Source organism: Rhinopithecus bieti, unplaced genomic scaffold, assembly GCF_001698545.2.
Source record: "Rhinopithecus bieti isolate Rb0 unplaced genomic scaffold, ASM169854v2 scaffold_42532, whole genome shotgun sequence".
NCBI classification, from domain to species: domain Eukaryota; kingdom Metazoa; phylum Chordata; class Mammalia; order Primates; family Cercopithecidae; genus Rhinopithecus; species Rhinopithecus bieti.
The window spans coordinates 1,332,248-1,348,921 of record NW_016818301.1 but is presented as its reverse complement, the minus strand read 5'-3'; the positions used below and the strand labels follow the sequence as shown (position 1 = coordinate 1,348,921).

The window sequence follows — 16,674 nt, the reverse complement described above, 5'->3', positions numbered from 1 at the left end:
TGGGCGACAGAGCAAGACTCTGTCAAAAAAAAAAAAAAAAAAAAAAAAAAAAAAAAAAAAAAAAAAAAAAAAAAAGAACAACAACAACATACATACATATATCTCTGTACATGGATTATAACATATTGACTAACTAATAAGTTATTTTTTTTTTCCTGAGCCACCATGCCCAACCTTTATTTCTACTCCAGTCTCTATTTGAGAAGAAATGAGTTGCTTAATAGAAAATCTTAGAAAACACTAGGTCAGTGAATGTTCAATAACACTCAAGTGATTCCCTGGCACACCTATCAGTTTTCTGTAACTGGGTTGTACTAGTCTACCCACAGTCTCTCACCCGGTCCCTCTGGGTAGAGATGGTACCCTAAGGATGCTGGGGATCTGTAGCCAAAGAAAGCAAGAAAGGATACAGTCAATTACTTTTTAGTAACTTGTATTCTTAGCTTCTGCAAAATGACAAGTTTATTCTATTCTGGTTATAGCTAACAAAAGGGTATTTAACTCTCACTCCTACCCTACAACAGAGTGCCCCAAACAAAACAGACTTCATTTATATCCACAGATTTCTAAAACCACCCAAGATACTGCTAGTGTGAACAGGGGTGTCTCATGTGTGTGATAATCTTTCTTCATTTATTCACTCAACAAAAAAAAACTTTTTTGAGAACCTACTAAGTGCCAGACACCATTCTAGGTGCTTGAGATGTGACAGAACAAAAAAACAAAACAAAACAAAATCCCTGTCCTCATGGAACTTTATTCTAGTAAACAGGAGTTGGGGAGACAGACAATTTAAAATGAACATAAGAACAAATAACTGGCCGAGAGCCATGGCTCATGCCTGTAATCCCAGCACTTTGGGAGGCCAAGGTGGGCAGATCAACTGAGGTCAGGAGTTCGAGACCAGCATGGCCAGCATGGTGAAACCCTGTCTCTACTAAAAATACAAAAATTAGCCAGGCATGGTGGTATCCACCTGTAATCCCAGCTATTAAAATGGCTGAGGCACCAGAATTGCTTGAACCAGGGGGACAGAGGTTGCAGTGAGCCAAGATAGCACCACTCCATTCCAACCTGGGTGACAGAGCAAGACTCTGTCTCTAAACAAATAAATAAATAAATAGGCTGGGTGCGGTGGCTCACACCTGTAATCCCAGCACTTTGGGAGGCCAAGGTGGGTGGATCACCTGAGGTCAGGAGTTCGAGACCAGCCTAGCAAACATGGTGAAACCCCATCTCTACTAAAAATACAAACATTAGCTGGGCATGGTGGTGCGTGCCTGTAATCCCAGCTACTAGGGAGGCTGTGGCAGAAGAATCACTTTAACTCAGGAGGGACGTTTCAGTAGGCCAAGATGAAGCCACTGCACTCCAGCCTGGGCAACAGAGTGAGACTTCATCTCAAAAAATAAAATAAAATATATAGTTGTACTTCAGTTTACAATGGGGTTGTGTCCCACTAAACCCACTGTAAGTTGATGATATCCTAAGTCGAAAATGCATTTAATACACCTAACCTATCAAATGTCATATCCTAGCCTACCTTAAACATGCTCAGAACACTCATATTAGCCTACAGTTGGCCAATATCATCTAACACAAAACCTGTTTTATAATCCAGTGTTGAATATCTAATGTAATTTACTGAATACTATACTGAAAGTGAAAAACAGAATGATTGTATGGGCACTCAAAGTATGGCTTTTACTGAATACAGATGGCTTTTGCACTATCATCAAGTCAAAAAATTGTAAGTTGAACCATCGTACATTGGGGACCATCTGTAATAATAATAATAATAATGTGTTAGAAGGGAATAAGAAAGGACTATGGGCAAAACACCACATTCCAAGCACCTAAAACAGGGTGAAAGGATTGGGGTGCAGCCAGCTTGTGGCAGGAGGGGGATGCAAGGTCAGAAGGCAGATTCCTCCGTTAAGTAGAGTGGTTAATGTTGGTCTCATTGAGAAGGTGCGATTTGAGCAAGGACCTGAAAGAGGAGAAGGTTTTCACCAACCAGGTACCTAGAGGAAGAGCATTCTAGGCAGACAGAACCATGGCATGTCACGGAAATAGCAAGGAGACCATTGTGACTACAGAAAATAAAGCTAGGTGGGAGAGTCGCGGGAGAGGAGGATGGAGTGAGTGAGCTTAACTTTCTACTTTCTGATCACGAGGGTGTTTTTCAAACTTTTTGTAAAGCTCAGAGTGAAGATAATTTACCCTTTAAAGAGATTTACGTATTGACATGTAAATATAGACACAACATAATTAAGTAAAAGTAGGTAACAAAACAGTATTTACATATAGGATTCTTTTAAACTTTAAAAGAGAGAGAGAGAGAAAGAGAGAGAGAGAAACCCTCTCATGGTTCTCACTTTCTCCTTCATACACTTAAAAAAATTTTTTTTTCTTCTGAGACAGAATCTCGCTCTGTCACCAGGCTGAAGTGCAGTGGCGCGATCTCGGCTCATTGCAACCTTCTCTTCCTGGGTTCAAGTGATTCTCCTGCCTCAGCCTCCAGAGTAGCTGAAACTACAGGCGTGTGCCACCACGCCCAGCTAACTTTTGTAATTTTAGTAGAGACAGGGTTTCACCATGTTGGCCAGGATGGTCTCGATCTCTTGACCTCATGATCCGTCAGCCTCAGCCTCCCAAAGTGCTGGGATGACACGTGCAAGCCACCTCACCTGGCTCCCACACTTAAAAAATTTGAGAGGAATGCTGGGTGTAGAGGCACTCACCTATTGTCCCAGCTACTCAGGAAGTTGAGGTAAGGAGATTGAGCCCAGCAGTTTGAGACCAGACTGGGGAACTCAGTGAGACCCCACGGGGGAAAAATTTTAAAAAATGAAACAATTTGGGGGAAAGAATCTATCCTTTAAATATCAACTTCAGGCTGGGCCTAATGGCTTTCCTTGAACCCAGGAAGTTGAGGCTGCAGTAAGTCATGATTGTGCCACTGCATTACAGCCTGGGAGAATGAGTGAGACATCTCGAAAATAAATAAATGAAAATTTTAAAAATAAAGGAGAAATTTAACACGGTGATATTTTCAGCAAAAGGCAGAGAAGACTCCTCACTAGGACACCCAACTTGTGAGGCAGCTGACTTTGAGTTTGTACTTGGCTGTCATGTACCTGGGACGTACCAGGCATAAGTCACAGCCACACTGTTTTTGGAGGGGTCACCAGTCAACGAAATGAAGTACAGTGAGGCCCCAGTTCCCGTACTATGGACTAGTGAACGGTCAAAGTGTGTGTGCATTTTTAGAGTTTGACAAATGAAAATAGCAGAACTGTGCCAAATGAAACTATTTAATCTGTTCATATAGGGTAGGGGTGGAGCAACAGCAGAGAACACTTCAGGGTTTCTCACCTAGGGTGCTCTGTGGTGACTCAGGGACTGGCCTGGCTCCTTTGGGTCATTGATCAAAGCCATTTTGAAGCAGGGACTGCTTAGCAGGAGCTGAGCTTTCCACCAGAAAGACAACTTAGGAAATAGTTCCTGGCTGTGAGAACGTAAGAGGTATGCATGCTTCTGGATGGGAATCTCAGAGATAATGGCAGTCATCAAATGGAACTGAAGCAGGTAGAGAAAGTGGTTTCAAAAGGATCTAAAGATGATGGAAAACATTTCAATGGTTAAGCCACTTAGATAACTAATTGGAAGAATTCAGTGGGAAGAAAGATCCCCACTGGAAGCTCCAGAAAATGGGCTATATTGCTGACCAGGAAGGGAGATACAGGAAGCCTATAAAGTTGGCTTAAACCTCATGTTGGTTAAACATCATGGTGTTCACAGACTTGAACTGCAAATGAGAAGATCCAGTGGGAAAACATTCCAGATCACTAAGAGAAAGGCACAGGCTTGTAGGAAATATATTGGGAATTAGATAGAGAAACCCACATTCAATAAGAAACAGGAATCCTCAAACACGTATTAACTCAAATTATATACTTACTGACTGCATTGAGTGCTTATTCACTATCACCACCAACAGGGGCATTATGCTTCTTGCTGAATGGCCACAAAAACACACCGCCGTGTTCAATAAGCCCACAATCTGCCGCAGCCTCCTGAGTACCTGGGACTACAGGCGCACATCACCTCACTAATTTTTTTTTTTTTTTTTTTGAGATGGAGTCTTGCTCTGTTGCCCAGGGTGGAGTGCAGTGGTGCGATCTCAGTTCACTGCAGCCTCTGCCTCCCGGGTTCCAGCAATTCTCCTGCCTCAGCCTCCCAAGTAGGCTAGCTGGGATTACAGGTGCACGCCACCTGGACTTCCATCCAGCTAATTTTTGTATTTTTAGTAGAGATGGGGTTTCACCATGTTGGCCAGGCTGGTCTCGAATTCCTGACCTCAGGTGATCCACCCACCTCAGCCTCCTAAAGTGCTGGGATTACAGGTGTGAGCCACTCCACCCGGCCCACCACGCTAATTTTAAAAATGTTTTGCAAAGACAGGGTTTTGCCATGTTGCCTAGGTCTCAAACTCCTAGCCTCAAGCAATCCTCCCACCTCAGCCTCCTAAAGTGCTGGGATTACAGGTGTAAGCCATGGAGCCCAGTCTTAAACTTCCCCTTTAGCACAATCCAGACACTCAATCTTTTCTTTTTTTCTTAATTCAAAATACCATTGTACAGCTTATCCTTCTGAAATGATCTATTCCCTTTGTCTTGCCATTCTAATTATGTAAATTTTCCTGCCAGATTTAATTCACACCTATGAAAGAGGGCAACACAACGGACATTACCACTACCAGAAAACCACTCAAGTTGGGCCATCAGTATCACCTTCAAATGTCATCACACTGTTATTAGTATTGCTGTCATATATGAAACAAAACCTAAATTATTACCAGCTTTGCCTTCCGCAACTAGTGCCTCCTCATTCCTCCCACGTGACAGGACACCCTGAAATCCCCCCTAGGCAACAATGCTAAATGAAACTGGAAGTCTTTCCTTCTTGTGTGGCATCAGGCTTTTTCTCTCTTGAGTAAGGGCTGTCTTTACCATGCATGATTCCCAACAGTACTGCTCTTGACCCCTGAGTGGAGACCCACACCCTATGGAGCTTCTCTACTAGCTCCAACCCCTTTCACCACTCCCTGCTCAGCCTTCAAGGCCTGAGGTAGGAGGGAAAAGCCAGGATGAAGTGGCAGTCAAGAGGATCACCCTTCCCCTATTCCATTTTCCCCTCTTCTGTCACCCATTTCTGACTGGCCGTCAGTCCTATCAGGGGTCCATAAAGCTGGGAGGACTCTGGCCCGGGAGAGGGGGGTAGGGGTTAGGCAAACAGGCCAGGGAGGCAGTTGGTTGAAATTTAACCACAATATTCTCGGTCTCTATTGTTTTGAGTGAGGCCCAATATTTCCACAGCAGGATTATAGGATCTGATTAACCATGTTAGACAACAATGCCGAGCTGGGATGGGCTTCCCCTTCCAGCTGCCAATATGAAAAAGTAAATACAACACATTTCAGAAGGGACTCCCAGCAGCCCCTGAGTCCTACTCCCCAATTCTAACTCTGCTACTGTTTTGGGCCCCAGAGTAAGGGGAGGGAGGAAGACTGTGGCACTGCATGCTCCTTTAACTACTGGCCCTTGGCCCAGCAGGACAAGTAATCCTAGCACAATCTTCCCAGGTGAGTCAATGGCTGTGTGCTCCCCACACCCTGGAGCTCTTCCAGTGCTTCTTCCGGGTTCCCCTGGTAGACTGGCCCAGATTCTCAAGAACCCATGAGAGTTGGGTGCCGAGTGGGTGGAAGCGTAGCAAAATCTGTTGGACTCCAAACAGAGAAACTGAGCGGGGTGGGACTTAATAGCTGAGAAGAGTGATGAAGCCTTTGCTAGAATACTTGGGTGCCACCTAATGACTTCCTATGTGCTAGGATAGAGAACTGAGAGCCCAGAGCTGAGAGGATACATAAAAGGCCACCACAAAAAAAAAGTCTCAGAAGATGGGATGAAAGATCAAGAACAGATGGACTTCTAGATCCTCAAATAGAGAAGGATTCCCTATGGTCCCTCTTCCTCACATAAGACAAGCTACCTCATATCCTCCACGCACTGGATGTTCCACTCATGGTGAGGTCTTCTGAGGCCTTGGCCAAGAACACAAGGAAAAAACACAGAGCAATGAGCTGCCCTGGACAAGAGTACCCTGTAGCAGCTTCCAGGGCGTCACCGCAGCTGGGAACCCCCCTCCTACAAAGTGTGGGCTTCCTTCTCTTCCTGCATTCCCCTCTGTATCTAAGAGCCTAGCGTAATCCATTACAATTTTGCTAGCCCATACATTTATGCATGTTAGTAACAGAGATGAGGAACCAAGGTTCTTGAGCTCTGAGTTCTGCAGCTTCCTTCCAGTATGTCACTTATTCCTTTCAAACAGATTTTCTTCAAGAAAATTAGAAGACAGAAACTATTTCACAGCAGTTTAGAAAAACATATTCCGATTGTATCAAAACCTAGTTAACATAAACTTATATTATTTAATGGTATAATACCCCTGCAGTGATATTTTCTGAGTTAGGGTTAACACTGACCCTGTTCTCAAAGAGTATAATCTAACGAAAGGATGAAAACAGAAAAGTGCACAAGAAATGTGTCTATTAACACAGTCTACATTAATAGCATAAGCAGAACAGACAAAGTGAGCTTACCATATCATGAGGAAGGGCTATTAAGAGAATTTAGGTTTACCCTATACTCTTCGGAGTAAATTTGTGTAGTTTTGTAAGCTGGAGAAAATGAGAGACAGAATAAATGGAGAGAGGAAAATGCTCCTGGTGACAATGTAAGGAATGAAACCAGGAGGAGCAGCACAGCCTTTTCCACTCCCCACTCCTCCCGCCAACTTTGTACAGAGTATACAAGGGGCCTCTGCTTATCTCCCAACAGACATGGGCTAAGGAGGAGGTAAGGGTTTGGGAAAATGGGAGGTCTAAGTGAAAAGGAAGGAAAGAAAAGGGAGTCCAAATGTACTGCTGGATAAAAACAAGCAGCAGTAGGGCTGAGTATCAAGAAATGTGAGCATCTCTCCTTCCCCCAGTGCTCACTGTGGGTGCACTACACCAGGCCTGTGGAAGGATTTTGGTCTCAACAGGCTAGACTCTTTCCAGTTCAGAGCATAGGAGCACAGATCTCACTCTTTGCCACCTTACACCATAGCAATTAGCTCCACAGGAGTCAGGGAAAGATGGAGACTAGAAGTTTTCTTTTTGCCTTCTCGATAACTTTACTATCCCTTGGAAATTCTCCTTGATCTGGGAGACTGGCTGCCTGGTGACAAGAGAAGAGAATGACCCTAGTGATATCTTTCAGGACCCAGCCTGAGCTTTGCTTTTAAGGGTTGCTGGGGAAGTTCCCATTGAGGCATGAGAAAAGGAAGTGCTATCCAGCTGGAGTGGAAAGGGATGAGGCTTTCTCTCCAAGCAAAGAGCACGCCTGTCCTAGCTAACTATGGGGGACCAGCCGGCAAGGCCAAGTAGGCCTTGCAACCTAGGTGGCGCTATTTCTCTACTTTTTACGTCGAGTTCCTGCAGGAACTTCCTCGAGGTCCCAAGTCCTGCTCCTGGTTTGCTGGCTTGCTCGTGTAAACCACCTTATATTATTTTTTTTTCTAAAAATACTCCAAAGCAATTGAAAGAGTCCCTTCTCCCACCAGCCAGCTCTGGCCCCAGCCCCAGCCCCGGGGAGCGGGCGGGTAGGCGGGGAGGTGGGCCACTGCTTTATTAAACACAGGGAAAACTAATATTTACGGAATAAAATTTATGGAGCAGCCACGAGAATTCGACCCTTTTATGTGCATGTAGAGTGGGGTTGGGCCAGGCTGGGGCCTCAGGGAGGGGCCCAAGCCAGGGGGCAGGGCTGGAATACAGCCTGGCTAGGCCAATTTGTCAAAGCAGGGATTTCCCTGGAGTTGCCTTAGGATGAATGATGCTCAACCACTACCCCTAGTTTTTGGGGGTAAGGGCTTCAGGGCAAGAATGCCTGTGGCAGGGCCTCTGGTAGCAATGTTTCTCTAAGGATGTATTTAAGCAATACCCCCATGGAGACAGCAACCTTTGGGGATGATGGGGGCAGTGGATGGAAGGTTACTAGCTATACTCTTACTTAACCTTTTTAGAAGGTCACACATTCTTTTTGAGAACATCAACAACATTTTGGTCTTAAGATTTTACCTACAATTTTGAGGGATTCACAGGCCTCTGACCCCGCTGTGATGAAAAATGTCTGGAGTCTGTGCTCTTAGAGTACAGGGAATGCCCAGGGTGAAGAACCCGTATTTTCTCCAAGCTTGCTTGGGAAGCCTTTCCATTTCCCATGTGCCTTGTGGATAATGAAATCTGACTATCTAAATTATGCTGAAAAGAAACAAAAGATCGGCTCGGTGCGGTGGCTCACACCTGTAATCCCAGCACTTTGGGAGGCCGAGGCAGGTAGATCACCTGAGATCAGGAATTCAAGACCAGCCTGACCAACATGGTGAAACTCCGTGTCTACTAAAAATACAAAACTTAGCTGGGCTTGGCGGTGGGTGTCTAATCCCAGTTACTCGGGAGGCTGAGGCAGGAGAATCGCTTGAACACAGGAGGTGGAGGTTGCAGTGAGCCAAAATCGTGCCATTGTACTCTAGCCTGGGCAACAAGAGCAAGACTCCATTTCAAAAAAAAAAAAAGAAAGAAAGAAAGAAACGAAAGGGCAAAGTAAGCCAGCTGATAGGCTGTTTTTATATAGTTCCCAATTCACTTCGATGACAGTCACTACCACACAGCACACTCTAGGGTCCTCTGGTCTGGGAGTAAAGAAAAGTTATTAGCAGTGACTGGTAAGGAGCCTTGGTGGAGCTCTCAGACTCTGCTAGCAGGAAAGAGCATGAGGGTAAGTCCTGGAGTCCTCAAGAGCTCCTTCCTTGAAGAGCCCCAGGGGAGTAGAACATCCTATTGAAAGGAGGCAAGGTCATGGGATATGGACGTTTACAGTGGGAGACTAGAAAGAAGGACCTAATGTCCTTTCTGGAAAATAAATGTTCTCATTAGTGTATACAATAATGCTGCGAAGAACTCAGCTATCTGGGCTTAAATTCTGGCTGTCACTTATTAGCTGTATGACCTTTGATAAGTCACTTACTTCAAGACCCAATTTCTTAGTGGGATAACAGCATCTTCCTCACATGATGCCATGAGGATCAATGTCAGGTGCTCATTAGAGTACCTGGTATACATTAACTGCTCAATAAATGTTAGCTATTTATTATTGTTGTTCTTATTATAATTATTTTATTATTGTTTGATCATCTTCTCTTGAGACTTGACATCAGGACAGAAACACCAGTATATATACAGGATATATGAATAAGGAGGCATTTAACCATCACAAGTAAATAAACCAGAAATGGGACAGGCATGGTGGTTCATGCCTGTAAACCCAGCACTTTGGGAGGCTGAGGTGGGCAGTGATCTCACTAGAGCCCAGGAGTTCAAGCCCTGTCTAGGCAACATGGCAAAGCCTTGTCTCCACACACACACAAAATACAAAAATTAGCTAGGTGTGGTGGTGTGTGCCTTTAGTCCCAGTTACTCAGGAGGATGAGGTGGGAGGATTGATAAACTACCCCGCATGATAGTTTAACCTGTTGCCTATACTTTGGAAACAAAGAGAAAAATGCATTCAAGTTTGACACAGGAAAGCAGCAATCATCTATCTATCTTGTTCCCACCATGAAGAGAGTTCTCAAGATCGAAGTTTCCAAATGGAGGTTTAGCTCTGGCCACTGCAGAGAAGTTTAAGAAGAATCTGAAGGACTGGACTGATGGCTAGACTTCATCCAGAGACAACAATGGGGTGGAACCCAGTGAAGTGAATTGGGTTATGAGTTCCACAGCATAAGTAATCCCAAAAGCAGGGGAGTGTGAGTGCTTCTTATTCCATGCAAAAGACAGAAGTGGGTCTCTGAGGAGTGTCGGGGGCTGGCTGGCTAGAGACTCTAGGGAAAGGTAGACAAGGCTTCCTGAGTGTGTGGTGCTTTCTTGCTGACTTGCCCTATATACCTAAAGTCCATGGTAGAAACCTGAATCTACAGAACCTCCACCAAAAGAGAGGAGAGCATGGGATTCTCAGAGACTGGCTTCCACTTGAATAGGAAGGCCAATTCCCTGTGGGCCTGTCAACATGAACTTCAGTTCTCTTGCCCTTACAGTAGGCCTCTGACTGGATCACTGTTTTAGAAATACTGCTGCCATGCAAGCTTCTTTCAAGGTGAAGCTTGGAAGCTATTCTCCAAGTCCATCCTCAGCAGCTGAGGCCACAACAGGTTAACTGAAGAGCCCCCTTGGCTTCTTCCTCTTGACCTTTGACAGCTGAGGTCTCTGCAGAGGGCCTGAAGTACCCTAGAAAAAAGGGAACCCAAGTTAGTAAGGGTTTTGAAATAGTTCCACTGAAATTAGGAAAGGAACTTTCTTCCTCTCATGGCTCCTGGTTAGGATGAGGCCCTCTTTTTTTTTTCGCCCAGGCTGGAGTACACGGGCACAATCATAGTTCACTGCAGCCTTGAACTCCTGGGCTCGAGCAATCCGCCTGCCTCAGCCTCCAAAGTAGCTGAGACCACAGGCACATGCCGCCATATCTGGCTAATTTTGTTTTTTTTTAAGATAGGGTTTACTTTGTTGCCCAGGTTCGTCTCAAACTCCTGGCTTCAACTGATCCTCCTGCCTTGGCCTCCCACAGGTTGTGATAACAAGTGTGAGCCACCATGCCCAGCTAGAAAGAAGAGGCATTCAGGAAGTGTCTGACATAGGTATTTTGAAGTCTATGTCAGGCAGCAAATGTGATATAAGACCCTAAGCAGGAGATGGAGATGTCCCTTCTCCCCCAAGGAACAGCCTCGCTGACTATCACTGGTCATCACTGGCCATCACTGGAAGTGGGATAAGGTGAAAGAGGAGTCGAGGCACATCATTCGTACAAGGACTACAGAGAAGAGACAGCAAGGGAAGATGTGCAAGACCATGACTCTCCATCTAGACACCTACAATTTGGAGCCTGGTCACAAATATCCCTCAATATTGTTGAGGCAGTGCCAATGAAGTAGCAATTCCAGGGACCACTGGTTTGGGGGATATAGGTGCCAACTCTCAGAACACCATCCAGGAAGCTGCTCATGACTTACTGTGGACTCTTTCTCGGGCGCTGAGAGGGTTGGAGCTGAGGAGACCAGTTGTTCTGGCTGGTTTACACATTGGCTATGAATTCCTTGCAGAGAAGCACTGTTTGAGGTCTGAGGATCTCCTGAAATCAGAAAGATCAAGAGAAGATAGTGATAAATGCCTTCTTCTTACCAGGAAGACATTAGTATTCACCAAGCATTCTGATAAAGGCCAGAGTTTGGTACAAATATATAAGTAGACAGAAGTAGCCACAAGTCCAACTTCCAGCTGACTTTCTGAAAGCCCTGTTTCTGCTATGAAGATTTCCCCAGGCCCACTTTCAGCAGGTAGGATGAGAGTTTCCTTTACTCAAAATAGCCAGCTGTTCCTCTACATATTCCCTGACATGTCTCAGGTATGGAGATTAACTTTTTTTTTTAAGAGATGAGGTTTTTGCTATGTTGTCCAGGCTGGTCTCAAACTCCTGGCCTTTCCTACCTTGGCCTCCCAAAGTGCTAGGGTTACTGGTGTGAGCCACTGTGCCCAGCCAGGGAAACTAATCTTTCTCCTGGTTCTTTCACTAACCCTTCTAAGCACCTAGACCAGAGCCACCCAATCAAACTTTCTGCAGTGATGGAAATGTTCTGTGTCTGCACTAACTTGGTAGCCACCAGCCACATGTGGCTACTAATCATGTGAAATAAGGCTGGTGCAAAAGAGAAAATACATTTTTAGTATTATTTCATTTTTATTAATTTAAACTTAAATGTTATATGCGGCTAGAAAACTATCATATTGGACAGCATAAACCTAGATCCTAATTGTATCCTCAGACAGACCAGGTACCTCTGGAGTGCTCACCAGTGCCTTGATGCTTCTGTCCCACTTGGACCTCTTGTTTGGTGACTGCCATATACAGATCCTGCAGATTCATGACAAAGGGCTTTCCATCACCAATGCTGCATGCCTCTGGCAGTTTCTGTAAGAGAGAGGAGAGACTGTCATTGGTTACACTGTACTGCTGGAGAAGCAATCTAATACCCCACATGCAGAACTGGCATCAACCCCAAATGAATTAATATAAAGCAGTTAGATCCAATAGGGGGCGTCCATATCCAAGCCTGGTGGCACCAATATAAAGATTTCTTGGGACATCTCCTCTGAAGGGCAACTCCAAATGTATATCTTATTTCCCCTAATCCTTAGGTCTATTATGTTTTCCCATGAATACCCTATAGATTTCTAGGCTCTTTTTCCAAAGGGATGATTTCTTAGAGGGCTACTTTAGGAAATTATTTCCCCTAAATTTTCCCTGAGCTGAACAAATTACTATTTTCATTAAATTCATTCCTAAACTAGAGAAAAATGATAAAATTCAGGATAAAGGAGAGAGAGCAAAATGGTAATGACAGACTGAAACACAAGAAAAAAATATGGAGCTGTGATGTTCAGGCAGAAGAGACAGGAAAAACAAAGCTGACAAAACTTTTGAGGCCCCCTGCCATTTTCCATTCCCCACTGCTGTCCCATCCTCCTTTACTATCACCCACATGCTCATAGTGGGCTGAGATTCCTCCAAGGGGTGAAAACTGTTCTTGAGGGGTAAAAAAAATTTACTCTTTTAAAGCATAAAGCGTGCACACACATACACACACACACACATAGATTTTTTGGTATATCTGTAGCATTAAAATTTCCTGAGAGGGAGTGATTAGGCAAAAAATGTCTTAAAAGTTTCCTCAGGGAAGTGATAATTTTTAAAAGGCTGAGAAACACTGTTATGATTACATTATATTTATCTGTTTCCTTCACTACAGAATGAACTGTGGACTTATATCCAGAGCAAAATGCTTTGCCTAGTTGTAGTTTCATACACTTGGCTGAACTGGGTTCAGGGAATGGCTGAAGACTGAACAAAGTGCAATAAAAATGAGATGAAAGACTAGGGTATCTAGTGGTCCCAAACCTGGCTGCACTTCGGAATCGTGGAAAGGGCCCAGAACGATTTCATCTGTCCCTAGGCGTGCAAATCACCATGGTTCCCAGCCAAGTTAGCAGGTCCCCAAGAGCAGCCATGCCAGCAGCTCACACGGGAACCAACCCAAGAATCCTGGATTGGCCCATATCATGGGTCAAGGGCACCTTTTTGTGCTATAAGGGCATTCATTTCTGAAAGCCCCTCGTGGGAGAAAGATAGAAAAGAGAAAGTGTGAGAAACAGGAAAGCAGGTGCTGAACCAGTCAGGATAGCTGAAAACCTTGTTGATTACCAGGAAATGTCACATACATTTCTACTCCAACCCTATCCCCATAAAGACTATATCAGGCCTGGACTTTCACTGGAAACCACAGGCAATGAATCAGTGCCCCGAGTCCAAACTTTGCCTCTAGCCAGTAATCACACTAGGAGTCTAACAGCCCTCTGGCAGCATTCCCTGAGGAATGAACTGAAACAGGGAAGGTAAACTATCAGGCCACACCACCTCTACCCTACCTCACTCTCCTTCCTAAGTTCAGCTCTCTAACTCTCAAGACACCGCCTTCAAAAGAGGGTTCTCTCCTCCACAGCCAGAGAGCCCTGATGGTGGGGAGGCAAACAGCTGCCCTCCTTCCTTATATATTGACCTCTAGCATCTCCCTTCATACTACCCAAGAAATGTAGCCTCTCTTAGGGTCACTCATACATGACTTGGTAGGCACTGTGCTGTCTACACAAATGGGTTAGGCAGAATGAGGCAGTCCAGAGTCATTTCTTCCTGCCCTTTCCATGGAATCAAACAGATTCATCAATTTTTCAGGGTGACCTTCACTCAGCTCAAGTATTTAACCTCAAAATGAAGTGCCAGAAATGTTAGGCCTGCGTCTAAACGTGGAAACTAATCTAAGCCCTTCCTCTGTCCTTCCCCTTCTCAGAGAGATCTGGTTCTGCAGTTGCTGGCAAAGTTATTCCACCTGACTATTCTCAGAAAAGTCCTAGGAACAGCATATTGCTAGAATTGTCGAATACTTAATATATGCTAGACATTGCTCTAAGTACTTAAAATGTATTAAACCATTTTTGTGTTTTCTACTACTATTTCCCTGGCATCTAGAAGAACCCTGAGCTCACGGTAGAGGCTCAGTAACTATGTGTGAATAAATGAGCATGGTAGGCACTAGCATGACCTCATTTGGCTGAGATGGTCCCAGCTAGTAAGTGGTGGCACAGGGTTAGAGTCCGGGCAGTCTGGCTTCAGGGCCCACACATATAATTACTATCCTATTTACTTCCCTGAACAGCAAAATTTTAGTCAAAAGGGCAATCCAGCTTCTCCGAGGATCACAACCCGCAATCCTTCACATCCCAGATGACCGGCCATCCAGCTGAGGAACAAGTTCCCCAAGGTGTCAAGAAAAGGGAGCAGATAAAAAGGAGACAGCTGGACCAGACTGGAACCCGTGGGAGCTGAGAGATCATACTCTTAATCCCATTCTAGCCATTCCCCATTATCACAGATTCCTTGGGCCTCATTCTCAAAATATAGTAGGGAAGAGAGGTGGAGAGGCAGGAGCTTGGGAAAGAGAAACATTAGCTCCTGGGGCAGGACAATGGTAGTGGCTATCTGGGGCAGGCAGCAGAGATCAAAGGGAGAATGCTGGAGTCAGGAGTAAGTAAAGTAAATAGTGCCCCCTGCTATAGGTGCGACCTGAGCCAGGAGCACGATGTACCAGCCACAATGCGGGTCACTGCCCAAAGTGGGGAGGGAAAGAAGAGTCAGGTAAGCCTACTCGTAGAACGTGTTCATCTGATTAACCCAGAATCAATTCTAGTAAGCAAAAAAGTTACTGAGAGTCTGCTAAGACAGGATTCAAGGCAGGGGAAACAGATGCATCAATCCTTCCCTCATAACAGGTCTGAGTTAATAAAAAAAAAAATAGTAACTCAGAGTCCCTACCTCAAAGAGTTCATATTTGCATGTGGGAGATAGGCAGACATATGTTGTTTTGTTTTATTTTTCAAGTGATTTGCTATAACAGAGTTCAAAACGAAGGGTAATAGGGAACCAGAGAAGAAGAAAGGGATGAATTTTGACACAAGAGTTCTGCAAAAAGCATCAGAGGTGGTGACATCAAGACAAGCCTTGCAAAGTTAGACTTTGGATGTGCTGGAAGTAAGTGAAGCATAAAGGTGTGAAGACAGGATATGCGGATGTGTCTCATGGGAAACAAGACTAGAAGGCTAAGTTCACATTCACTAGTTTGCAAAGGACTTCATTTTCTGAATTAAGGTTATGCCTAAGGGAATTTCCTTTTGTTTCACAAAGTGGCTTTCTCTGCTCTACAACTGTTTGCCAAAGCTTCCTTGGCTCCAAGCTAGTATTGATGGAACAACAAGGAATCCAGAGCTGCTTCCAGGCTTCGCTTTTTAGACTCTCTGTTACATTTACCTAAACTCTTAGTACTTCCTCATTACTTACTTCTAGTAGTGTGATTTTTCAACAGCCACAAGAGCTATATTACTCTCCCATGTCCAATTCGCTGGGACTTTGGACCCTGGTATACAGCCATACCAGAAACTGTAGGCAAACCAAAGTGACAGAAATCCTGTAGGGCATTTTATTTCCCCTTCTTGTCCTTGCTGCAGCCCATCTTGGTTCTGAGGGTCCAACCTCCCCTCTTTAGAGGTATCTCTCATCTTCATGAGGTCTAAACTCACTCCCAGTGGTCCAGAAAGCCCAAGAGCTTCCAATTAGCATTTTCAACTACAAATACAAAATCTGCCTCTCCTCCCTGCCTTACTTTCCTCTGAGTTTCAGAAAAGAAACTTCTAGAATCCTGGGTAAGAAAGGCTAGATCTGATCTACTGCTCACCCTATAAATATGGGCCCACAGTCTGAGGATACAGGTTTAATGAAGAAAAAGGGAAAATAAGCTAACTGGAGCTCTCCAGAGTCAGCCTTTGAGCATGTCTTTGGTTCTGGCACCCGCCCCAGAAACTGGCACAGCCCCAAGGCCCTGGCACTAACCATCACAATATCGCAAGGGCAGGGCTCACAACATGTGACTTCCCTAAGAGTAAGAATTCCGCTCCTCCCTCTTGCAATGTGGTAAACATTGCTGGTCTGGATACAAACTTCCTTCCCTTGGGAGCCCAGGTCTCCACTTAGGGAATCACGGCAATGTGAACCATCAGCTTCCCTTAGGAATAAGAGCACATTACCATATGACCCAGCCATCCCACTACTGGGTATATACCCAAAGGATTACAAATTATTCTACTACAAAGACACATGTACACGTATGTTTATTGCGGCACTATTCACAATAGCAAAGACTTGGAATCAACCCAAATGTCCATCTGTGACAGACTGGATTAAGAAAATGTGGCACATATACACCATGGAATACTATGCAGCCATAAAAAAGGATGAGTTTGCGTCCTTTGTAGGGACATGGATGCAGCTGGAAACCATCATTCTTAGCAAACTATCACAAGAACAGAAAACCAAACACCGCATGTTCTCACTCATAGGTGGGAACTGAACA

At 44.7% G+C, this 16,674-nt stretch overlaps 1 protein-coding gene across 2 annotated transcripts in view; it reads right to left on the bottom strand.

The window, feature by feature from the left end:
• Positions 1-9,257: 9,257 nt before the first annotated feature.
• The window catches only part of NHEJ1 (non-homologous end joining factor 1), an 88,776-nt gene continuing 81,359 nt past the window's right edge, over positions 9,258-16,674 (bottom strand). The window contains exons 6-8 of one of the 2 annotated variants that reach the window (XM_017856776.1): positions 12,011-12,128; positions 11,173-11,291; positions 9,258-10,393 (exon numbers count right to left, since the gene is read on the bottom strand). In XM_017856776.1, the coding sequence (XP_017712265.1) occupies positions 10,319-10,393; positions 11,173-11,291; positions 12,011-12,128 (312 nt within the window). In that variant the 3' untranslated portion in view covers positions 9,258-10,318. The remainder of the gene's footprint in view (positions 10,394-11,172; positions 11,292-12,010; positions 12,129-16,674) is intronic. The other variant, XM_017856775.1, reaches the window with a different exon arrangement.